This window comes from Thamnophis elegans, chromosome 14, assembly GCF_009769535.1.
Source record: "Thamnophis elegans isolate rThaEle1 chromosome 14, rThaEle1.pri, whole genome shotgun sequence".
In the NCBI taxonomy this organism is placed as follows: Eukaryota; Metazoa; Chordata; class Lepidosauria; order Squamata; family Colubridae; genus Thamnophis; species Thamnophis elegans.
Window position 1 is genome coordinate 7,075,046 of NC_045554.1, and position 26,301 is coordinate 7,101,346.

The window sequence follows — 26,301 nt, forward strand, 5'->3', positions numbered from 1 at the left end:
AAAAAAGAGAGAGAAGAGAAATAACTCTTCTCACAGGTGCCCTTGTGACCTCTGAGGTGCCCTTGTGACCTCTAGGCCGGAGTACTGCAATGTGCTCTACATGGGGCTGCCCTTGAAGAGTATTCGGCGACTTCAGCTGGTCCAGAATGCAGCCGCGCGAGCGATTGTGGGTGCACCTCGTTTCACCCACGTAACACCTATCCTCCGCGAGCTGCACTGGCTGCCTGTTGATCTCCGGGTGCGCTTCAAGGCGCTAGTCGTCACTTATAAAGCCCTTCATGGTATTGGACCTGGGTACTTGAGAGACCGCCTACTGCCAATTACCTCCACTAGGCCAATAAGATCCCATAGATTAGGCCTCCTCCGAATTCCATCAGCCGGTCAATGTCGACTGGCGACTACCCGGAGGAGAGCCTTCTCGGTGGCTGCTCCGACCCTATGGAACGAACTCCCCGTGGAGATTCGTACCCTCACCACCCTCCAGGCCTTCCGCAAAGCCCTTAAAACCTGGCTGTCCCGACAGGCCTGGGGCTAAAGACTTCAACCCCACCCGAATAGTACGACTGTTGTGCTTTTTAATGATGTATTGTCTTCATGTGTATAACTTGTTTTGTCCTTCCCTCCCCCTGAATTGTGAGCCGCCCTGAGTCCCCTCAGGGAAAGGGGCGGCATACAAATAAAGTTAAATCTAAAAATCTAAATCTATAATAAGATTTCTTGCTCACCTGTTCGTGCCTGGCAACAGAACAAGGCAAAGTGTCTTCTCTGGAATCTGCTCATAAAGTGTTTTGACTGTACGGTCCAGTTTCTTGATGGCTTTCTTTAAACCAAGTTCCTGCGGAGAAATGATGGAAATGCTTTTCGTGAAAGAGAGCCAGGCAAGAAAGCAAGGGTGCTGGAAACCGTGGCTTCAAGAATCTCGGTGCTATCCTAAAAAATTAGCTTGCATGTATCCGAACTTACAACCTAAATGCCGGAGATGTGATTGTGCTGATGCTACATATTATCATGAGCCGAGGTGGCGCAGTGGTTAAATGCAGCACTGCAGGCTACTTCAGCTGACTGCAGTTCTGCAGTTGGGCTGTTCAAATCGGTTCCACCACAAAACCGCGTTCGACTAAAGCGCGCTCGACGAAACCGCGTAGCTGACGTCATCACAGCGCGATGAAAAAAGCACGCTGCGAACGCTAAAGCTAAAATTAACCCCTAAACCTAAACCTAACCCCCCTAAACCTAATCCTAAACCTAACCCTAAACCTAACCCTAAACCTAACCCTAAACCTAACCCTAAAACTAAGCCTAAACCTAACTCTAAACCTAACCCTTAACCTAACCCTAACCCTAACCCTTAACCTAACCCTAACCCTAACCCTAACCCTTAACCTAACCCTAACCCTAACCCTTTCCTTAACTTGAATCGGCTTGCTTTCAAAGCGCTATTTAAAGCGCCCTTTTTTCTCCGCGGTCGCTGTTGTCGCCCTGCTGATGACGTCAGCGACGTGGTTTAATCGGGCGCACTTTAGTGGAGCGGGGTTTTGTCATGCCATGGTTCAAATCTCACCAGCTCAGGGTTGACTCAGCCTTCCATCCTTCCGAGGTGGGTAAAATGAGGACCCGGATTGTTGTTGGGGGCAATATGCTGACTCTGTAAACCGCTTAGAGAGGGCTGAAAGCCCTATGAAGCGGTATATAAGTCTAACTGCTATTGCTATCATATATGGTGGACTTGTAAAAAAGCCAAAGCATTTTGGATAAAAATATGGTGGATTATTCAAAATATTCTTAAAAAGAGGATAAAGTTTACTCCTCAGTTATTCTTTGTTAGGTATAATTACAGATTGTACAGTTATAGAGACTAATTTGATTCTGAATTTAACAACGGCAGCAAGATTTTTGGTGGCGCAGTACTGGAAGAAAGAAGAATTGTCTACTATTCAAGAATGGACGTTAAAAGTAAACTTAGCAGAGATGGCTAAAATATCAGCATACCTCAAGGATCATTCAGATGAGAAATACAAGTTGGAATAGAGAAGATGGACTGATTATATTCAAAATAAATATGGGACTAAGAAATTTCAGTTAGCTTATGAATAAATGAACAAGGAATATTACAATTAAGTTAGTTTTACAAAAGGGGAGTTAAAAGTACAAGCGAAGGGATGATGCTAAAGTTAGTTAGTTTATTTTAGTGTATGATTGTTAAATGCTTATACCCTTTATTTACTCTGGGGGGTTGGGGGGAGGGGGGGAGGGGGAAAGGTATACAATTGTAAAACTTATTAAAACTTTTTAATAAAAAAAAAGAATCTCAGTGCTTAAAACATGGAAATGAAATGTGACGGAGGATTTCATAACACAAGGACAATGGAATGACGCAGAATATAATATAAAGATGTACGATTATTGGATGGATTTAGGAGGATGGAATGAATTGTTAGAATATAAATTAAGTCAAACCTTAGACGATCTCGTATAAAATGAAGGAATAGTAATTATAGTCAAATAAAAGATTAATAGTGATAATAATGTATACATATATATTAGATTGATAATATGAGGTTTTATATAAATTGTAATTGAGGACTATGGAGAGGATGCACAAAGGTTTTTGTAACCAGCTGACACGTTGGATGTAACTGGAAGATGTTTTTTATGTTTTATATTTTGTTTGTGTAAGTTTGTCTTTAAAAAATAAAAATTATTTTAATTAAAAAAAAAGAATCTCGGTCTTTAACATTTCAGTTCAAAGGTAATAAAACGCTGGTAATAAAATGTCTGAAAGAAACCACCAAGTTCAGAGAGGACCAAGCACCACTTGGGCCTCCTCCTTCCTCTTCTCCACCAACCCCACTCCTAGCACTGATGATGCTACCTAGGTGGGTAATGAAACGTCTGCAAAAAAACCACCAAGCTCAGAGGGCACCAAGCATTCCACAGTCCTCCTCCTCCTCCCTCTAGCACTGATGATGCTACCTAGGTGGGTAATGAAACATCTGCAAGAAAACCACCAAGCTCAGAAGGCACCAAGGATACCACAGTCCTCCTCCTCCCTCTAGCACTGATGATGCTACCTAGTTGGGTAATGAAAGGTCTGCAAGAAAACCACCAAGCTCAGAGAGCACCAAGGACTCCACAGTCCTCCTCCTCCTCCCTCTATCACTGATGATGCTACCTAGTTGGGTAATGAAAGGTCTGCAAGAAAACCACCAAGCTCAGAGAGCACCAAGGACTCCACAGTCCTCCTCCTCCTCCCTCTATCACTGATGATGCTACCTAGTTGGGTAATGAAAGGTCTGCAAGAAAACCACCAAGCTCAGAGAGCACCAAGGATTCCACAGTCCTCCTCCTCCTCCCTCTAGCACTGATGATGCTACCTAGGTGGGTAATGAAACATCTGCAAGAAAACCACCAAGCTCAGAAGGCACCAAGGATACCACAGTCCTCCTCCTCCCTCTAGCACTGATGATGCTACCTAGTTGGGTAATGAAAGGTCTGCAAGAAAACCACCAAGCTCAGAGAGCACCAAGGACTCCACAGTCCTCCTCCTCCTCCCTCTAGCACTGATGATGCTACCTTATTGGGTAATGAAATGTCTGCAAGAAAACCACCAAGCTCAGAGGGCACCAAGGACCCCTCAGTTCTCCTCCTTCCTCTCCTCCTCCTCCTCTCCACCAAGCCCACTCCTAGCGCTGATGATGTTGCAAAAACTCAACTACCCTCTCGCTTAGCGATGGGAATCTTGGGGTCAGTTAGGGTCATAAGTTGAGGACTACTGTACTGTGCTTTAACCACCGGGGCTCAGCTGAAGTCCCAGAACTGAACGGGAGGCTCCGAATCTCGTTCCCCTTCTGCCACCCCTTGGCTCGCTAAAGGCCAGATGGGCTCACCGGATCGAAGGGGGATGGCGGCAGCCGCTTCTCCGGCACTTCTGCCCCTCCTGGGCCCTCTTTGTTCACCAGGCAGGCCCACTGGAAGAAGGTGGGAGAGGTGAAGGCTCTCCGGCTCCGGAAGGGGCTCCCTTGAAGGGCCTGGAGGGCCTCGCAGGCACACGCCGGGCTCTGGAACCCTGGCAGGGAGGAGACGATGCCCCAAGAATGCAAATTAATACATTGGGAAATCAGAGCTGCGGCCTGGAGAATCGTGTTGGGCAAAGCTGGCGAAGAAGTCGGGGCAGCCCAGATGAAAACGGCTTAAATTAAGACATTTCCTATAATTTCTTTCTCTTCCCTTTCTCCCTCCTTCTCTTCTGCTTCCTTCCTACCGTCCCTTCCTTATCCATTCACCTCCTTTCCCTTTCTTCCTCCTTCCCTCCCTCCCTCCTTTCTTCCTTTCCTTTTTTATCTATTCCCCTTTCCTTTCCTTCCTCCTTCCCTTCTGCTTCCTTCCTTCTTTCCCCTCCCTCCCTCTCTTATCCATTCATTACCTTTCCTTCCTCCTTCCCTCCCTCCCTCCTTTCTTTCTTTCCTTTCCTCTTTTATCTATTCCCCTTTCCTCTCCTTCCTCCTTCCCTTCTGCTTCCTTCCTTTTTTCCCCTCCCTCCCTCTCTTATCCATTCATCACTTTTCCTTCCTTCCTCCTTCCCTCCCTCCTTTCTTCCTTTCCTTTCCTTTCCTTCCTCCTTCCCTTCTGCTTCCTTCCTTCGCTCCCTCTCTTATCCATTCACCACCTTTCCTTTCCTTCCTCCTTTCCCCTTTCTTCCTTTCCCTCCCTCTTATCCATTCACCTTTCCTTTCTTCCTTTCCTCCCTCTCTCTATCCCTTCCCCTTCCTTCCTTTCCCTCCCTCTATGATCCATTCATCTTTCCTTTCCTCCCTCCTTTCTTCCTTTCCTTTCCTCTTTTATCCATTCCCCTTTCCTTTCCTTCCTCCTTCCCTTCTGCTTCCTTCCTTCCTTCCCCTTCCCCCTCTCTTATCCATTCACTACCTTTCCTTTCCCTTTCTTTCTTCCCTCTCTCTCTCCATCCCTTCCTCTTCCCCTTCCTTCCTTTCCCTCTCTCTCTTATCCATACACCACTTTTCCTTTCCTTCCTCCTTCCCCCTTTCTTCCTTTCCCTCCATCTCTTATCCATTCACCTTTCCTTTCTCTTTCCTCCTTTCCTTTCCTCTTTTATCCATTCATCTTTCCTTTCCTCCCTCCTTCTCTTCCGCTTCCTTCCTTCCCCTTCCCTCCACCCCTTTCTTATCCATTCACCACCTTTCCTTTCCCTTTCTTCCTTTCCTCCCTCTCTCCATCCTTTCCCTTTCCTTCCTTCCCCTCCCTCTATGATCTATTCACCACCCTCCCTTCATCCTTCCCTTCTGCTCGCTTGCTTCCTTCACTTCTCTTCCCTTCTCCATTCACCAGTCCCTTCCTTATGACCACAACACACGAAAGGTCACAAAGTGGAGTGTGTGGGTTGAGGATTATCCGTAAGAGCGACGGGGCTCCGAATATGGGAAAGATTTTTAAGCGCCAAAAAGAGAAACACGGGGAAGAGAAAAACAAGAAGGGAGAACTCCTAATCCACAGGTTATCTCTTGCAGCGACATCGTTTTTTGGGGGGAAAGAGCCCTTATTTATGGCCTCACTTACTCAGAAAGCAGTAACTCCTCGGTCTTCCGGTCTGGGGATCTCTTGGCCAAAAAATGGACCGTAAACCTTCCAAAGGGCCCAGCTGTTCCTGCAGCTCTGCCTCCCCTCGGCACTTCCTCAATCCGGCCAAGTAAAGGATCCCGTCGTTTTCAGGATCTCGTTCCAGCCCTTGCAGGAGCATCTCCCCATCCAGGGTCACCTCACTGACGGGCCTTTGGACCTAGAAGACGCAGGAAACCAAAACGGAGGACAAAAGGCTGCTAACGTTGGTTGGCATATACGACAGAGGCTTCCTCCTGCATTTGGGCCGATGGGGTCCTTTCCCCCGTTTCCCCCTCTGGGTTTGTTGCATAAACTCTGCAGTTTACCAAGAGAAGAGAAGATGTGTGTGTGTGTGTGTATGTGTATGTATGCAATCGGCTCGTCACAAGATTCCATCACGACAGAAACCCAATATTTTTACTAGCTGATAAGATCTATACTAGTCATACATATACAACTATATATATATATATATATATATATATATATATATATATATGTGTGTGTGTGTGTGTGTGTGTGTGTGTGTGTGTGTGTGTCTGTGTGTGTGTGTGTTTTATTTGTGCTGATAAATAAATAAAGGGAGACTAGTATAGATCTATTTCAAGCTATTTAGCTCTCATCAGCTAGCCATACCCTTACTGGGATTCGAACCTGTGCTATATTGCATCTTACGCAAACGTCTTAGCCATTATGCCACAGGTCTCCTCCTTATAAGCTGAATATGTGAATATACACATACATACATACATACCTATCACCCTGGCTTAGCTGATAAGGAATCGAACTCTGTGGCTTAATGGTTAACACATCTGCCTAAGATGCAATATAGCCCAGGTTCGAATCCCAGTAAGGGTATGGCTAGCTGATGAGAGCTAAATAGCTTGAAATAGATCTATACTACTCTCCCTTTATATATCAGCACAAATACAACACAAATTGTAACAAAGGCAACAGTTAAAAATATTGGGTTTCTGTCTGGATGGTCTCTTGTGACGAGCCAATGGACAGAGAATGGAAGTAGTGAACTTCCTCCCATATTTGGGCATACCGGGGGTTGTAACTTTATATATATATATATATATATATATATATATATATATATATATATATATATATATATATATATATATATATATAAGCCCCAATTATGGGAGGAAGCTAATTATTTATCAGCACAAATAAAAAAAAACCACACACACACACACACACACACACACATATATATATATATACACATACATACATACATACACACACACACATATATGTATATAGATATAGATATACATACATACACACACACACACACACACGCACATACATACAATAGTAGAGTTGGAAGGGACCTTGGAGGTCTTCTAGTCCAACCCCCTGCCTAGGCAGGAAACCCTATACCGTTTCAGACAAATGGCTAGCAAACATCTTCTTAAAGATGGGGAAGAAAGGGAGGTAGGGACAGATTTTATTTTCATGAGCTTATTTTTCAAGATCACCGCAGATGGGGACTGCAGTCAAGAAATCAAAAGATGCTTGCTCCTGGGGAGGAAAGCTGTGGCAAATCTAGACAGCATCCTGAGAAGCAGAGACATCACCCTGCCAACAAAAGTGCATCTAGGCAAGGCTACGGTTTTCCCAGTTGCAATGGATGGCTGTGAAGGTTGGACCATAAGAAAGGCTGAGCGCCAAAGAATGGAGGCCTTTGAACTCTGGTGCTGGAGAAGACTCCTGTTAGTCCCTTGGACTGCAAGGCCATCCAACCGGTCAGTCCTAGAGGAGATCAACCCTGGCTGCTCTTTAGAAGGCCAGATCCTGAAGAGGAAACTCAAAGACTTTGGCCACCTAATGAGAAGGAAGAAGAACTCCCTGGAGAAGAGCCTCATGCTGGGAATGATGGAGGGCAGAAGAAGAAGAAGGGGACGACAGAGAAGGAGGTGGCTGGATGGAGTCACCAAAGCAGCCAGCATGAGCTTCAATGGACTCCAGAGGATGGTAGAGGACAGGAAGGCCTGGAGGAACATTGTCCATGGGGTTGCAATGGGTTACACACGGCTTTGCAACTAACAACAGGCAGCAGCATCAGTGCTAGAAGTGAGTGGAGTTTTCAGAGGAGGGAGAGAGGGAGGAGGAAGAGGATGACGACTGTGGGGTCCTTGGTGGTCTGTGAGTTTGCTTGTTTCCTTGCAGACGTTTCATTACCTAACTAGGTAACATCATCAGTGCTAGGAGCACTGACAATCTTATACCGAGTTGACTCATGAAACATCTACAAGAAAACAACCAAAAAAACAGAAAAAAATAAATAATAATTGATTATATTTATAGATGATCATCAATAGAATCTATAAGCTTTCCTTTCATGGAAGCAAATATATATATATATTTTAAAAAGAGTACAATTATGCCAAATAACAGCAGGCGTTTTGCGAATTGCAGCCCAAGACTTTGTGTCTCGTTAGGAAAATCTGATCTAAACCATCGGGAAGTTTATAATACTTTAAAGAGAGAAATGGAGGGCCTAAGAGTTTGGCAGACGCCATGCAGGCGTTCTCTCTCCACCCTGGGATTTAAAGGTGAGCTATAATCCTACCTTGAGGGCACATCCTCCAATTTCTGCTCCGTTCAGATCTTCCAAAGCCAGCTGTGCACCTTCCAACACTTCATATTGGATACAGAGGTGGGGCTTTGGGAGAAACAAAAGGGCCCGCAGGTGTTAAATGAGGGGCTTGGTGTTTCCCAATACTCAGATCCTCCCTTCCTTCCTCCCTCCCTTCCTTGTAGCTAAATTCTTTCCTTCCTTCCAGCTAAATTCCTTCCTTCCTTTCCTTCCTAAATTCCTTCCTTTTTTTCTTCTAGCTAAATTCCTTCCTTCTTTCTTTCTAAATTCTTTCCTTTCTTCTTTCTAATTTCCTTCCTTCCTTCTAAATTCCTTCCTTCTAAATTCCTTCCTTATAGTTAAATTCCTTCCTTCCTTTCTAAATTCCTTCCTTCTAAATTCCTTTCTTATAGCTAAATTCCTTCCTTCCTTCCTTCCTTCCTTATAGCTAAATTCCTTCCTTCCTTTCTTTCTTATAGCTAAATTCCTTCCTTCCTTTCTAAATTCCTTCCTTCTAAATTCCTTTCTTATAGCTAAATTAATTCCTTCCTTCCTTTCTTATAACTAAATTCCTTCCTTCCTTTTTATAGCTAAATTTCTTCCTTCCTTCCTTCCTTCCTTCCTTTCCTTCCTTCCTTCCTTCCTAAATTCCTTCCTTCTAAATTCCTTTCTTATAGCTAAATTCCTTCCTTCCTTTCTTATAGCTAAATTAATTCCTTCCTTCCTTTCTTATAACTAAATTCCTTCCTTCCTTATAGCTAAATTCCTTCCTTTTAAATTCCTTTCTTAGAGCTAAATTCCTTCCTTCCTTCCTTCTAGCTAAATTCCTTCCTTCCTTTCTAAATTCCTTCCTTCTAAATTCCTTTCTTATAGCTAAATTCCTTCCTTTCTTATAGCTAAATTAATTCCTTCCTTCCTTTCTTATAACTAAATTCCTTCCTTCCTTCCTTATAGCTAAATTCCTTCCTTCTAAATTCCTTTCTTAGAGCTAAATTCCTCCCTCCCTCCGAAGATCAACCAGAGATGGGAGGGTGGACAGAGAAATTCAGCCAGGTGCTGGTATTTGCACTGCCCCCTGTCCAGGACAGCAACATGGTTTTCATACTTGCCTTCAACGTTTCTGAACTGAGCCGCATCGTCTGAATGTGGCCACATTTCCTAAAGACTTTTTTCACGGTCTTCAGACAAACGTCTTTGGTCAGAGGCCCCACGTAGATGGTCAGCAGATCCGAAAGCTTGGCCCTCATCTAGGAAAAGGGGGACGGAACTCAGCAATGGAACCAGCAAGACGGCAAGCAGTCCTCGACTTACGACCACAACCGAGCCTAAGATGTCTGTTGCTAAGCGAGACGTTTGCTAAGGGAGTTTTGCGCCGTTTCGGGGCCTTTGGGGAAGATCCGTTATACCTTTGAAGTGGCTTCGGCAAGGCGGCCAGCTGTGACGTGCTTCGAATCCAAAACCAATTGAATTACGTTAACGGGAGATTTAGGAATCTCTTCCAGGGCTTTCCGGAGGACCTGAAAAGGGCAACAATGGAATTGGGAGACATTTTGGAGATCCACCATTGAAGAAAGGCGAGAGGCTTAGAAAAACCCTAACCCCCCCCCCCTCAATTCAAAGATGTTATTAATTTTCTTAATTTTATTAAGTATATCTTAAACTGTTTTTGTTAAAGATTTATACCTTGTATTGGTTCTGGGAAATCAGGGTGGGGGAAGGTTGGGGGGGAGGGTGGGAGGGAGTGGAGTTTACTAAGTTGGAGGAGGGATGTTGGATGATTGTACATGTATACTGCTATTTTTTCTTTCTTATGTATATTGAAATGGAATTATATTTTTTTTTATCAATTTCATATATACATTCACAATTATATGATCTCATAACTGTTATTAATAATATGTATTTATAACAATTTTTCCCTACAGTTGACAATATACTTGAAGATTGCTTTCTTAACATCCCATAGATCCATCTTATCTTACAACGGTCCTACTTCTTCATCACTCCCTCACTCTTTCCTTCCCTCGTTTCCTCTGCCTTTCCCTTTCTCCTATTCCTCTCCTTTCTCCTCTCCTTCCTATCTTTCCTTCTACTCCTCCCTCCATCCACTCTATCCGTTGTTGTGTTTACATATTCTCCTCTTCAGGGGATGACCTGGTTCTCTCTTTTTTTTTCTCCTTATTTGAAAGTTATATAAAAAAAGGCAAGATTTACAAAATACAAGATACAAAAATAGAATTATAAATACCATCAACACAAAAGGGAGTTTGCTCAGAAGCTGAAATACACCAAGTGAATGAGAGGAAGAGTGGGAAGCAGAGGAGAGAAGAAAGATAGGAAGAGGGGGGGAAAGGAGAGAGGGGGAAGGGGGAAGATGAGGTGTATAAGGAGGAGTGGTAAGGGGAGAGAGGAGAAGGAGAAAGGAAGGGGAAGTGGAGTAGAAAATGATGGAGGGAAGACAGGATGTAGAAGAGTCGGAAGTAGAGGAGAGAAGAAGATAGGAAGAGAGGGATAGGAGAGAGGGTGAAGGGGGAAGATGAGGTGTATAAGGAGGAGTGGTAAGGGGAGAGAGGAGAAGGAGAAAGGAAGGGGAAGTGGAGTAGAAAATGATGGAGGGAAGAAAGGATGTAGAAAGGGGGAGGAGAGAAGGGGAAGAAAGTATCGGATAAGGTATAAATATGGTGTATGGAGAGCAGAAGAGCCAATAACTGGTTTTTTTTTCCCTTTGGTAGTTGATGGTAAGATGAATTGATGTAAGTACTTAACAATATAACTTGATATTGACTATGTAATAGTATACATGTGATTATATGCTATGAAAATGGAAAATAAAAACTTTTTATGATGAACAAAAAACCCTAACCCCTGCAAGAAAACCACGAAGCTCAGAGCTTCGAGGACCCTCAGTTCTTCTCCACTTTCTCCTCCCCTTCTTTCTCTTCCTCCTCATCCCTTCCTCCTCCCCACAAGCCCCCCTCTTTCCTAGCACTGATGATGTTCCCTATTTGGGTCAAGAAACGTCTGCAAGAAAACCATGAAGCTCAGAGAGCTTCGAGGACCCTCCATTCTTCTCCACTTTCTCCTCCCTTTCTTTCTCTTCCTCCTCATCCCTTCCTCCTCCCCACAAGCCCCCCTCTTTCCTAGCACTGATGATGTTCCCTATTTGGGTCAAGAAACGTCTGCAAGAAAACCACGAAGCTCAGAGAGCTTCGAGGACCCTCCGTTCTTCTTCTCCACTTTCTCCTCCCTTTCTTTCTCTTCCTCCTCATCCCTTCCTCCTCCCCACAAGCCCCCCTCTTTCCTAGCACTGATGATGTTCCCTATTTGGGTCAGGAAACGTCTGCAAGAAAACCACGAAGCTCAGAGAACCTTCAGTTCTTCTTCTCCACTTTCTCCTCCCTTTCTTTCTCTTCCTCCTCATCCCTTCCTCCTCCCCACAAGCCCCCCTCTTTCCTAGCACTGACGATGTTCCCTATTTGGGTCAAGAAACGTCTGCAAGAAAACCATGAAGCTCAGAGAGCTTCGAGGACCCTCCATTCTTCTCCACTTTCTCCTCCCTTTCTTTCTCTTCCTCCTCATCCCTTCCTCCTCCGCACAAGCCCCCCTCTTTCCTAGCACTGATGATGTTCCCTATTTGGGTCACGAAACGTCTGCAAGAAAACCACGAAGCTCAGAGAGCATACAGGACTCCTCATTTCAACCCTGGATTGCAAATATATTCCTTTATTTGTATGTATGAACAGCTTGTGGAGGTAGAAAAGGGAGGGGCCCAAAAAATTATCTACGATCACCTGGTTTGCCTCGGAAAGAATCAAATCCGTTTGTTTTATCAGCTTTGTAAAATTAAAACTATGGTAGAGAAAAACAACCAAATAATATTCACAACTCACTTGCTCATTTAAGGAAGCCGTATGATTCTGAGCATTATTTTGTTGTCCCAGAAGTAACGTTTTCCCACTGGCCGACTGTAAGTTGCCTAAAAGGCTAAAAGAGAGGAAGGAAAACCAGCGTAAAAATCAACCTGAACAGGTACAGTTGTTCCTCGACGTAACGACGGCTCGTTCAGTGACCATTTGAAATTAAAACGAGACTGGAAGAAGCAACTTATGAGCATCTTTACAACGCTTAATGACCGTTGCGGCATCCCCATGGTCACGAGATCAAAATTCAGAGGCTTGGCAACTGGCATGTGCCTGTGACAGTTGCAGTGATCCGCTTTTGTGACCTTCTGACAATCAATGGGGAAGACAGATTCACTTAACGACCGTGTGACTAACTGAACAAATGCAAAGATCCACTTAGGAAATGTGGCAAGAAAGGCAGTTAAAACAGGGGAAAACTCACCAAGCAACCGTCTCACTTAGCAACGTGAATTTAGGACTCGATTGTGGCCATAAGCTGAGGACTACTGTTTAAGTTTTAATTTATTTTGTTTGCAAAAAGGGTTATGACCAAACAAGTCCAAACCAACATCAGAGGGGGCCTATTTCGATCAGAACATTTCTCAGCAAATGAAAGGCAGCCATTCCAGTTTAACACGCTTACTCATCTCATCACCAAAAAAAAAAAGCTTTGCAACCATCCAAACACAGCCACCTTGTTGGGTTTCCTCTGGCTGAGGCTTCCCAAGAACATGAGGGAACTCCTTGTCCTGACAAAAAACCCTTTTATTAATTGACTGTGAATTCTGCTCCTTCACATCCAGCAAAATCTTTCGAGGGAGGATTTAAAGTCACCGACCTTATCTGGCTTGGAGAGCTGCCAGGCTGACATCTGCAGAACTTGGCAAGGAGTCTCGGAGAGTCATGAACCAATTAAGTGAACTATTGCCTCCTGCAAACTCCACTCCCCCTTTGCTCCTCTTTTATTTCCTCTGGGAGGGGCCATTCATCATCCACCTGTGGTCTTACTCCCAAGTTGACCCCTGTTCTTTAGCTCTTCCCTTCGTCTGGCAGCTCTGCGCACTGAGAACAGGCTCCAGGTGTTCATCTGCCTCACTGATGTCTGACTCTGAAGGCAGCTGATAACTGTCAGACAGCTCTGGTCCCCTCTCTGCCTCCGACACAGAGCCCTCATCAGAGCCTTCCCCAGACTCCAGGACTGGCCCAGGTTCCTCCCCAACCCTCCTCACTGTCCGAATCTGCTGCTACCTCCGCTGGCCGCTGGCGGGCCACAACAGGGACAATTTTGAGTCCCATGTGGCGGTGGGTCTTTTCTCCATCTTTCTTCCAGAGGTTCTTTCAGGATCTTTCAACAGTTTGGAGAAGAGACCTCTGTGTGAACTTTCTCAAGCCAAAGACAGTGGTATTAAGAGCCGAGGTGGCGCAGTGGTTAGGGTGCAGTACTGCAGGCCACTTCAGCTGACTGCTAGCTGCAGTTCGGCGGTTCAAATCTCACCGGCTCAAGGTTGACTCAGTCTTCCATCCTTCCGAGGTGGGTGAAATAAGGACCCAGACTGTGGGGGCAGACTATGCTGACTCTGTAAACCGCTTAGAGAGGGCTGAAAGCCCTATGAAGCGGTATATAAGTCGAACTGCTATTGCTATTTTAACCTTACCTGGAGTTTGGTACCCCTGTCTGGATCCTGTCATTGTGTTCCGCCCTGACCCTGCTCTCTGCCTCTTCCATCTTCTTTTCCTCGGACAATCTGGCTTCCAGATTCAACTCTGCAACCTAGGATGGAGAAAAAAAACCCTCCCTAATATTACAAATATTTCTCCTGCATGTTTTGCTTCCTGTCAATTCTTCAGTATAAGATGCTCCGAAGTATAAGACGCACCTAGATTTTAGGGAGGAAAACAAGGGAAAAACATCTGCCTCTGCCTCCCAGCAATTTGGCTCCTTGCAACAAACAGTACAGACAATATACACTGTTTGTAGTGTTATATTTCAGACTATACTTGTACAGATGTTGTTAAAATCGATGTGCTTTTTGGGAGTATAGTTATTCTCTGCTAGTTAAAAAAATAGCACTTTTTAAAACACTAGCACTGGGCCTCTTCAGATCAAGCATTTATTTTAAAAAGCTTCTTCATTCTGTTAAGTTGTCTAGAATAATAAAGCAGTCTTTAAAAAATAAGTCTAATTATTTGAACATTCGATAGGCATTTATAGTTGTTGACTTGTCTCCTTGCAGCAAACAGCCTGATTAGCACAAGAAAAAAAAATCTACCTCTGCCTCCCAGCAATTTGCCACGTGGAGCAAACAGCAAGTTTCACTTTCAGTTTCTCCCGATCATCAGCTGTTACAGGCTGCAGGGATTGCTATAGTTTATTGAATAGAATAGAACAGAACAGAATAGATATTGGAATGAAGAAGAGAATAGAATAGAGAATAGAAATGAACAGAATAAATAAAAAATTTGAATAGAAAATAGAATAGAATAGAAAATAGAAAATAATAGAAAATAATAGAAAATAGAGAATAGAACAGAATAGATATTGGAATGAAGAAGAATAGAAGAGAATAGAGAATAGAATAGAATAGAATAGAACAGAACAGAATAGAAAATTCGAATAGAAAATAGAATAGAATAGAAAATAGAAAATAATAGAAAATAGAGAATAGAACAGAATAGATATTGGAATGAAGAAGAATAGAATAGAATAGATTAGATATTGGAATGAAGAAGAAGAGAAGAGAATAGAGAATAGAATAGAACAGAACAGAATAGAAAATTCGAATAGAAAATAGAATAGAATAGAAAATAGAAAATAATAGAAAATAGAGAATAGAACAGAATAGATATTGGAATGAAGAAGAATAGAATAGAACAGATTAGATATTGGAATGAAGAAGAAGAGAAGAGAAGAGAATAGAGAATAGAATAGAACAGAACAGAATAGAAAATTCGAATAGAAAATAGAATAGAATAGAAAATAGAAAATAATAGAAAATAGAGAATAGAACAGAATAGATATTGGAATGAAGAAGAATAGAATAGATTAGATATTGGAATGAAGAAGAATAGAAGAGAAGAGAAGAGAAGAGAAGAGAGAATAGAATAGAACAGAACAGAATAGAAAATTCGAATAGAAAATAGAATAGAATAGAAAATAGAAAATAATAGAAAATAGAGAATAGAGTAGAATAGAACAGAACTATAAGGGATCTTGGAGGTCTTCTAGTCCAGCCCCCTCCTCAAGCATGAGAACCTATACCACCTCAGACAAGTGACTGTCCAATCTCCACTTAAAAACCTCCAGTGATGGGAGCGCTCACCATTTCTGGAGGCAACTTCTGTTCCACTGGTCAATTGTCCTCACTGTTAGGACCGTGTCAGGGTAAAAAGACACATCCATTCCTGTCCTTAAAACAACAGTCGTAAAAAGAGCTAAGGCACCTACTTTCCTGGATCCTTGCTCAATGAAATACTGGGCCAGCTCAAGGGCGCATTGGGCGTCTTCGGTGGGATCGTGACCCAATTCGCCCGTGTTCTGAATTTCTTTCCTAATAAGGAGAAGGAAACAGGTAACCGGTGCATCCATTAACATTGATATGATCTATTGTGTAACAAAGAAGCAGGCAGAATTAGATAAGAATATTCTTAGTTGAACTGCAGGGGGTGGGATCTTTTCTGCTTTTTTTTTTTATTTTTTTGCAGAGGTTTCATTACCCAACTAGGTAATTTCATCAGTGCTAGGAGGAAGTGGGGATTGTTCTCTGTTTATATACAAGAGTTTATATATACAAGTCTCCTGACCATCAGCTGTTTCAGGCTGCAGGGTTTGCCATAGCCTATTGCCGCCTCTGCGCGTCTCATTTTCGGTCTCCGCATGCCCCCTTTTTTGGCCTCTACGCGCCCCATTTCCAGCCCACTCTGATCCCCGCCCCCCCACAACGGGTGGAAAGTTGGTGAGGCTGCAATAGGCTAGGGCAATCCCTGCAGCCTGAAACAGCTGATTGTCTAACCGACAATCAGCTGCTTGTGCTAATCAGGCCCTGCTGAAACTGAAACAGGCTGTTTGCTGTTGGCTGCAAGGAGGCAAATTGCTGGGAGGCAGATTCTTCCCCACCCCCCCAAAAAAAACTACCGTATTTTTCGGAGTATAAGATGCACCTTTTTCCCTCAAAAAAGAGGGTGAAAAACTGGGTGCGTCTTATACACTGAATGCAGTATTTTTTGCCTCCTGAAACCCCGCCCCCTTTGCAAAAAAATGGCTGTGCATAGCCTTTAGGAGGCTTCTTGAGTGCTCCTGGGGGCTGAGGAGGACAAAAATGAGTGAAAAATGAGCCATTTTTTTTGTTAATTTTTGCCCCCACCCACCCCTAGGAGCGCTCTATAAGCCTCCTAAAGGGTATCCATGCCCTTTGACAAAAAATGGGCCCGTTTTCGTGAAAAATAGGCCGTTTTGGGAGCTCTGCAGAGTGCAAAACCTTTTTTTAAAAAAAATTGCCTCTTAAAAATCTTGGTGCGTCTTATACTCCGCGGTGTCTTGTACTCTGAAAAATACGGTAGGTGTGTCTTATACTTTGGAACGTCTTGTACTCCCAAAAATACGGTACTTGTAGGACTTGACAATTCTTTATCCATCAGCAACCCTACCCTTCCTGTGAAAGGAACTCCTTGCACGGAGGAGCAATTCAGAAATATCCTAATTGGAAAGTGTGAGGAGACATGCCCGCAGGCGGAAAATCAGACCAAACCTCCTTACCCTAAAACAGCAGCTGCTAAAAACTTCAGCTTGAATCTTTTGCCCCCTTTCCGGGCGTAGAGAAGCGAAGTGTCTATAATGTACGGGTGAATCATCTGGAAATACGAGAAGGAAAAAGGAAAGGCATTTCAAAACATGGCATTTTAAACAAACAAACAAAAAAGACATTTTGATCCTGTCCAGGGGGTCCTGGACTTACGACCATGTCAGGCCTGCAGTCATCTTTTTTGGGGGGGGATCGTTGGCCTGCCACACTTTCTATTATTCTACTAGGCATTTTCTATAGTGGGAAAATGGGAGGGGGGATTACACGAAGTTAGATGCTATGTAGACATAACAACATTCTATCTAGAAAGCAAAGGTCATCCTTTGTCTCTGCACCTGACCGGAATTGGATGCGTGGAAGATGTCAGCATGGCAGTGGGAGATTGGACCGTGTGATGGACTTGTGGGTGTGGGGGCAAGGTCTTGAACTTTCAACTGGGTGGGGAAAACCGGGAAGCCTTCAGATTCGGGTTTTCCCAGATGCGCCAATATGGCTCTCTTCATAAATTGGAACTTTGAGCAATACTTTGCCTCGGACTCTGATTTAATTTGGGATGCTATTTGTAACCTTTGACAAGAGCATTCCTTTTGCGACTGAAAAAATGGACTTACGCCCAGTCCTCATGTGTCCTCCACAGTCATGTGATTAAAATTCAGGTGCTTGGCAACTGGCACGTACTTATGACAGTTACAGCATTATGGGGCATGTGTGTGTGTGTGTGTGTGTGTGTGTGTGTGATGATCGCCATTTTTGTTTGGACCTTCCGATCTGGCTGCTGATCAAGCTGAGCCAATGGGGAGAGCGTGACTTGTTGAACGACCCACGCGATTCACTTAACAACGGAAACAATTCGCTTACCAAACAGGGCAAGGACAGCCATCAAATCGGGCACAGCCATAACAACAACAACAACAACAATAATAATTGGTGGGAACATAAGCCTGAAAAAGTCACTGAAAATCAGATGGTCAAGATCTTGTGGGATTTCCGTATACAAACCGACAAAATACTGGCGCATAATACACCAGACATCACACTGGTTGAGAAAAATAAGGTCACAATCATAGACATCGCAATACCAGGTGATAGCAGGGTCGCCGAGAAGGAACATGAAAAAATCGCAAGATACCAGGACTTAAAAATCGAAATTCAACGACTATGGCACAAACCAGCAGTGGTAATTCCAGTGGTAATTGGCACATTGGGTGCTATTCCAAAAGCACTGGAATTACATTTAAAACAGTTAAAAATTGACAAAATCACCATCAGTCAAATGCAAAAAGCCGCACTGCTTGGATCTGCACGCATATTACGAAAATACGTTACGACGTCCTAGGCCCCTGGGTGGGGCCCGACTAGTAACCAATGCCAAATCCGGCGAAACAACTGGCCGCTGTGATACAATTGTATAATAATAATAATAATAATAATAATAATAATAATAGCAGCAGCAAATAGTAGGAAAAATAGGGGAAGGGGAAGTGTTGAGACCGTGGAATAGAGATACTCACTTCTAGAGCTCGGAGATCAGCATCTAAGGAATGGCCCACCAAAATGGCATCCGGAGGCAGAATATCGTTTAATCGGCTCTGGATTTCTGCCAGGGTGGTTTCCACGGGGCGTAGCAACTCCTCCGTGATCCCCGAGTAACTTCAAAACACAAGAGAGAGAACATGTTAGGGGCGTCCAAGATGACACTTTCCAATGTCTTGGCTTTTTCAAGAAAGGAACAGATTCCAGCCCAGGTAACGATACCTGTACGGATAATCCTCAACTTACGACCACAATCGAAACCCCAAAATTTCCATTGCTAAGCAAGAGAGGTGTTAAGAGGGTTTTGCCCCGTTTTACAACCTTCCTTGCTCCCGTTGCTAAGTGAATCGCCACTAAATGGTCACTAAATGAACTGTTGTAAGTTAAGGACTATCTGCATAACTCTAGATCCGTGAATTCCTACGGAGCTGCCTTCTTAACTCTCTTCCTGTTGACCAAACCTTTGCTGCCTCTTTGCCCTCTGGGAAGTAGGCCTTCCCTCCTCGGAATCCAGACTACATTCCACTACATAATCCCAATACCCCCCACCCCACCCCCAGGATGTATATACTCCCAGGATGCTACATCTAAAAAAAGCTACCGTATTTTTCGGAGTATAAGATGCACCGGAGTATAAGACGCACCAAGGTTTTGAAGAGGCAAATTAAAAAAAAAATTTGGCACTCTGCAGACCTCCTGAAAACGGCCCGTTTTTCACGGAAAACGGGCCTCTTTTTTTTTAAGGCATGAATAACCTTTAGGAGGCTTCTAAAGTGCTCCTGGGGGGTGAGGCCCCCCCCAAAGATGAGCAAAAAACGGGCCTGTTTTTGTGAAATATTTTTTTTATGCCTAGCCTTTAGAAGGCTTATAGCTTGCTCCTGGGGGCTGGGGCAAAATTGAGAAAAAAACAGCCTGTTTTTCACTCATTTCTGTCCTCCCCAGCCTCCAGGAGCACTCTGAAAGCCTCCTAAAGGCTCCACACGGCCATTTTGGTGAAGGGGCAGGGGTGTTTGGGGAGGCCAAAAATGCTGTATTCAATGTATAAGACGCACCCAGATTTTCAGCCTCTTTTTTGAGGGAAAAAGGTGCGTCTTATACGCCTAAAAATACGGTATATCAAATTGAAGAGCTCACATTTCGGGCATCTGCAGTACCCAAACGTTCAAAATTCTGGGTAGTGTCCAAGTTTTGCAACGGTTATAAGTTTAAGTGACATACCAGGTCAGGTAATTCCTGATTGGCCATTTTGGCTTGACAAGTTCATTCATAAGACAGCGACCGGCGGTGTCCACCACGGCAATTCGGGTGAGTTCTGATCCCTTATCGGTGAGACACTGATCAAAATGAGAAAAGGGGAAGAAAGATTGATGTTTTCTGCAGTCCCTTTCCTCCCTCGCCGTGACAGGGTGAACTGATGGATTCGTTTACGGAAGGATAACACCCCTCAAATTTAATCCTTTCCCTTCCTGGCTGAAGTTGGGGAGTTTTGCATGCATGGAGCTACGTATACCCGGAATCAAGAATTGAAGGCTTAAAGGTAATCATTTATACGTAAGAAATTGTTTCTTGTTTACCGAGATCCAACCTATGCAATGGGAAGGAGATTGACACCATGCCAACATCACCATGCCAACAAAGGTGTGTCTAGTCAAGGCTCTGGTTTTCCCCGTTGCAATGGGTGGCTGTGAAAGTTGGACGCTAAGGAAGGTTGAGCACCAAAGAATGGAGGCTTTTGAACTCTGGTGCTGGAGAAAACTCCTGCGAGTCCCTTGGACTGCAAGGCCATCAAACTGGTCAGTCCTAGAGATCAACCCTGACTGCTCTTGAGAAGGCCAGATCCTAAAGAGGAAACTCAAGACTTTGGCCACCTAATGAGAAAGAAGAAGGACTCCCTGGAGAAGAGCCTCACGCTGGGAACGATGGAGGGCAAAAGAAGAAGGACTGCAAGGCCATCCAACCGGTCAGTCCTAGAGGAGATCCTGGCTGCTCTTTAGAAGGGCCAGATCCTGAAGAGGAAACTCAAAGGCTCCAAGATCACCACAAATGGGACTGCAGCCAAGAATTAAAAGATGCTTGCTCCTGGGGAGGAAAACTATGGCAAATCCAGACAGCATACTAAAAAGCAGAGACATCACCCTGCCAACAAAAGTGTGTCTAGTCAAGGCTGTGGTTTTCCCCGTTGCAATGTTTGGCGGTGAAGGTTGGACCATAAGGAAGGCTGAGCACCAAAGAATGGAGGCCTTTGAACTCTGGTACTGGAGAAGACATCTGCGAGTCCCTTGGACTGCAAGGCAATCCAACCGGTCAGTCCTAGAGGAGATCAACCCTGACTGTGATTTAGAAGGCCAGATCCTGAAGAGGAAACTCAAAGACTTTGGCCATGGGAAGAAAGGACTCCCTGGAGAAGAGCCTCACGCTGGGAACGATGGAGGGCAAAAGAAGAAGGGGATGGCAGAGAATGAGGTGGCTGGATGGAGTCACTGAAGCAGCCGGCGTGAGCTTCAATGGACTCCAAGGGACAGGAAGGCCTGGAGGAACATTGTCCATGGGGTCGCGATGGGTCAGACACGACCTCGCAACTAATAACAACAATAACAAACCTTTGCAATGGGAAGGAGAGTAACACAAAATAAATACCATTTCACAATCCAGTCCGAAGAGCGGGCTGCTATCCATAATCGGGCCATTGCAGTGCGTCGGGACAAAATGGCTGCGGTCGCCATAACCTGGAGAGACAATGAACAAATGTCACATCTGAATAAGGTTGCGGAAAGCCAACACAGTGCAGTCCTTGGGAGACGGATGATTGTTATTATGGTCTGTCATGCAGTCAGCCGGATGCTTAAAACTAGCTCTGGGCATTTTTATCCACCTATTGAGCCAGTCCCAAGGACCCGGAATGTGGAGAGGTGGATGTTTAATGGCCTACGAAATCTCGTCGTAGAATGCAACCTGTTCCAAGTAAAGCTACCTTTCGCAATTGACCGATGGTGAAGTTGTCAATGCCAACGTGTGTTCAAATGGTTATTTACAATTAAAGAACCATGGTGGGGCAGTGGTTAGAATGCAAAATGCTAACGGTGTTCAAATGGTTATTTACGATTAAAGAACCATGGTGGGGCAGTGGTTAGAATGCAAAATCGCAGGCCAACTCTGCCCACTGCCACCAGCTCGATTCTCACCAGCTCAAGGTTGACTCAGCCTTCCATCCTCCCAAGGTGGGTAAAATGAGGGCCCAGATTGTTTGGGGGCAAGGGGCTGACTCTGCAAGCCACTTAGAGAGGGCTGTAAAAGCACTGTGAAGCGGTATATAAGTCTAAGTGCTATTGCTATTAAATTTATTTGTCGTCTTTCTCGTCCTGGACTTGCCCTATGCTCTAAGTGATTCATAACTGTAAAAAAAAAGGAAAAATTAAAAAAAGGAAGAAATAAAAAGGATGCCAGAAACCTAGACTCTTGGGCCAATTGTGGACTGAGAAGAAAAAACACTAGCTTAGACTATCATTCTGTTACCCTTTTGGGAGGAACAGACAATCGAATGGAGAACAAACCTTTATTTATCTATATACTGCTAAAACTTTCAATCTTGTGGCCTTTAACTGGGTGAAACGGTGCATCAAAGGATAACAGCTCTTGATCCAATACATCTCAAATGGGCGAATGCATCCAAAGTTCAGTGACTCGTGACTCCCGAATTAAATTCGGAGAAGTTGCGTCTGCTACTGCAATCGTGTGATCTTCAGTTTCTGTGACAGTTTCCCAGGCACTCTTGCAATCTCTCGTTTTCTTTCCACCATTCAGGAGTAGCCACTTCCTGCCTGCGGGGCGGGGCAGGACAGGGCAGGGCAGATTTCTAATTCTCCCTGCCAGATTCCCGCGAGAAAACGCAATGGGGAAGCCAGTGGGAAGTCGGAAGTAGCTTCTACAATACTTCCGCTGCTTTTTTGCCCGCCTGCGGTCATTCTGGAGCCGAGGTGGCACAGTGGTTAGAGTGCAGTACTGCAGGCCACTTCAGCTGACTGCTATCTGCAGTTCGGAGGTTCAAATCTCACCGGCTCAAGGTGACTCAGCCTTCCATCCTTCCGAGGTGGGTGAAATGAGGACCCCAGACTGTGGGGGCGATATGCTGACTCTGTAAACCGCTTAGAGAGGGCTGAAAGCCCTATGAAGCGGTATATAAGTCTGACTGCTATTGCTATTCTGCTTCTCCGTTAGGTAAGGGACATATCTCTGAAACAACGGCCCAAAAACCACACAGGTAGTCTAGTTCTAACTACTAAAGTTATGGCCTGTCCCTCTTCTAGACATCTAGAATTTGATCATAAATGGGGGTTCTAAGTCAGCTTACCTTCTACAGGGTAATCATAGACCGCATCTCTTTGCGGGTTAACATATAACTTGAGAGACTGTGTTCCTTTTTTGCATGTTTTCTGAATGATGGGGACTCCATCCTTCTCTGAAACCGAAGATATGTTTGCTCTAAATATCCGTATAAACATTTTTGCCCCTTTCTGTCAGCAGTCTCTTCAATGTGTTGTGAGAAGACAGAAGGAGGCTTTCCATGTCATTCGATTTACCGTATTTTTCGGAGTATAAGACGCACCAAGATTTTCAAGAGGCTTAGCTATCCTACTAACTGACCTTGTTTAGAATATGTTATAAAGGTGTAAAGTTATTGGAGGTTATTGAGATTGCGAATGTGTGCCAGTAGGTGGTTGCGTCTTTAAATACAAATGATTTTAGATAAAGCACGTTTAAATAATTGTAATTAAATGAGAATGGTGGTACAGAGATAGTAAAATACATAATTTTTTTTCCTTTTTTGATTTTAAAATGTACAATTCAATTTGAATGGAGCATAGGTAACGATTGCGGAAGAAACGCACGAAATGTATTTGTAACCGATCGACACGCTTCTACAAGATGTAACGAAAGATTTTTGTGTGTTTTTGTTTAATTAAATTTATATATATATATATATATATATATATATATATATATATATTATATATATATATATATATAATTTTAATATATATATATAAAACGAATTTCAAGAGGCAAATTAAAAAAAAAGTTTTTGCAGTCTGCAGATCTCCCAGAAATGGCCCGTTTTTCACGAAAACAGGCCCATTTTTGTGTCAAAAAAAAAAGGCATGCATAGTCTTTAGGAGGCTTGTAGCGTGTTCCTGGCGGCTGGAGGGGGGGCAAAAATGAGCAAAAACACTCCTTTTTCGCTCATTTTGTCCTCTCCAGCCCCAGGAGCACTCTGGAAGCCTCCTAAAGGCGCTGCACAGCCATTTTTGCAAAGGGGGGCGGGGTTTTGGGAGGCCAAAAATGCTGTATTCAGTGTATAAGACGCACCCAGATTTTCACCCTGTTTTATGAGGGGAAAGGTGCGTCTTTTTACTCTGAAAAATACGGTATGTTATGGGTTAGATTTATAACTGCTGCTTATGCACCAATTCAACAGTTGCATAGCAGTCGCCAGGATAATGAAAGCAAAATTAAAATATCCTAAAACAACCACCCAAATCTCTTTCAAAAATGTTAAACAAATAACCGTAAAATAAAATCAAGCTGCAAGAAGACCAGGCAGTAATAATTTTTTAAAAAGACACACATTTTCATTCTTCACATATGCCTAAAGATAAAGGGAAGGTTCCCCTCGCACAGATGTGCTCATCGTTCCCAGACTCTAGGGGGAGGTGCTCATCTCCGTTTCTAAGCTGAAGAGCCGGCGCCGTCCGAAGACGTCTCCGTGGTCATGTGGCCGGCATGACTCAACGCCAAAGGCGCCCGGAACGCTGTTCCTTTCCCACCAAAGGCGGGGTCCCTATTTTTCTACTTGCATTTTTACCTGCTTTCGAATTGCTAGGTTGGCAGAAGCCGGGACAAGTCACGGGAGCTCCCTCCGTTATGCAGAGCTAGGGGTTCAAAACGCTGACGAGGGAATTGAAAAGGAATATATCAATACCTTCCTTGCTGAGCTGCTGACGGGTGATTGTGTCCAGCCCAAGTTTTTTGACGAAGTCACCAGAGAGGCCAGGCAGAGAGAAACGCTGATAAAAGACATAGAACAGAGGGAAGAGAAATAAAAAGACAAAGAAAATGAAATAACACCGTATTCTGTCAGAGGAAAGGGGCGTTTGGAACCTTCTGATGAAAGCTGCCTCGCTTAGCAACGGTGGTCGTATATCAAGGACTACCTGTACAAATACAGCAATCAACAACGATCTGGCCTTGAAGCAAACAAACAAACAGGCATTTGTTTTAAGAATAATTCCAGGACGAGAAGTGGATTCTCCAGTAATCTCATAAATATAAATTTAAGAATAAGAAGCACCAGGGATAATCAAATGTATAGTATAGTATTAGAATTAGTATTTGTATTGTGTATAGTATAGTATAGTATAGTATATAGTACAGCATATAGTATAGTATAATGTAGTGTAGTGTAATATGTAGTGTAGAGTATATAATGTAGAGTAGTGTAGAGTAGAGCAGAGCAGAGCAGAGCAGAGTACAATACAATAGCAGAGTTGGAAGGGACCCTTGAGGTCTTCTTAGTCCAACCCCCTGCCTAGGCAGGAAACCCTATACCGTTTCAGACAATGGACATCCAACATCTTCTTAAAGACTTCCAGTGTTGGGGCATTCACAACTTCTGGAGGAACTTCTGTTCCACTGATTAATTGTTCTGACTGTCAGGAAATTTCTCCCCCAAGTTTCTAAGTTGCTTCTCTCCTTGATTATTTTCCACCCATTGCTTCTTGTTCTACCCTCAGGTGCTTTGGAGAATAGCTGACTCCCTCTCTTTGTGGCAACCCCCTGAGATATTGGAAGATGCTATCCTGTCTCTCCTAGTCCTTCTTTTCAGTAAACTAGACATACCCAGTTCCCTGCAACTGTTTTCGTATGTTTTATTCTCCAGTCCCCTATCCTCTTTGTTGCTCTTTCTCTGCACTCTTTCTAGAGTATATAGTGTAGTGTAGTGTAATGTAGAGCAGAGTATAGTTTAGCCTTTATTGTCACTGTACATCATGTATACAATGAAATTGGTTTTAGCCTCACTGGTGCAATCCATGACGACAAATGCAAACAACATAGATAGCATAGAGAATAATCCCCGTGCATGTAATGTTCAGAAGGGCTGCAAACATTTTCTTTGCTTAAACGTTCTGAGGAATTGTTTTTTCCCTTCGTTTTAACAACCCAGTGATGGATTCTGCCTTCACTTTCCCTTTTTATAGCTGCACTTCCACCTCAGCCAAGTTCTCAAGCACTTTGTCAAACACAAATTATTACAACACACGTCAGGTCCGATTGATAACTCCTAGCTGTGCTGGTGTGTTTGTGCGAGACAGAGGGTGGGGGAGGGAGGGACGAGAGGGAGAGAAAGAAAGAGAGGGAGAGAGAGAGGAGGGGGGAGAGAGAGGGAGGGAGAGAGAAGAGGTGGGAGGGAGGGAGAGAGAGAGAAGAGGGGGAGGGAGGGAGAGAGAGAGAAAGAGAGGGAGAGAGAAGAGGGGGGGAGAGAGGGGGGAAAGAGAAGAGGGTGGAGGGAGGGAGAGAGAGAGAAGAGGGGGGAGGGAGAGAGAAAGAGGGTAGAGAGAAGAGGGGGGAGGAGGGGAGAGAGAAAGAGAGGGAGAGAGAAGAGGGGGAGAGAAGAAGATGGAGGGAGAGAGAGAAAGAGAGAGAGGAGGGGGAGGGAGGGAGAGAGAGAAGAGGGGGAGTGAGGGAGAGAGAGAGAAAGAGAGAGAGAAGAGGGGGGAGAGAGGGACAGAGAAGAGGGGAGGGAGAGAGAAGGAGGAGGGAGGGAGAGAAAGGAGAGAGAGAAGAGGGAGGGAGAGAGAGAGAA

The 26,301-nt window shown here is 44.1% G+C and overlaps 1 protein-coding gene across 1 annotated transcript in view; it reads right to left on the bottom strand.

The window, feature by feature from the left end:
• REXO5 (RNA exonuclease 5) overlaps positions 1–26,301 on the bottom strand; it is a 35,839-nt gene that overhangs the window by 3,785 nt on the left and 5,753 nt on the right. Inside the window, 15 exon segments of the mRNA XM_032231009.1 lie at positions 726–835; positions 3,888–4,066; positions 5,572–5,791; positions 8,204–8,296; positions 9,319–9,456; positions 9,616–9,726; positions 12,100–12,193; positions 13,767–13,882; positions 15,557–15,659; positions 16,865–16,959; positions 18,422–18,560; positions 19,662–19,777; positions 21,081–21,169; positions 22,792–22,899; positions 24,421–24,505. Of these exon segments, the coding sequence (XP_032086900.1) occupies positions 726–835; positions 3,888–4,066; positions 5,572–5,791; positions 8,204–8,296; positions 9,319–9,456; positions 9,616–9,726; positions 12,100–12,193; positions 13,767–13,882; positions 15,557–15,659; positions 16,865–16,959; positions 18,422–18,560; positions 19,662–19,777; positions 21,081–21,169; positions 22,792–22,899; positions 24,421–24,505 (1,796 nt within the window).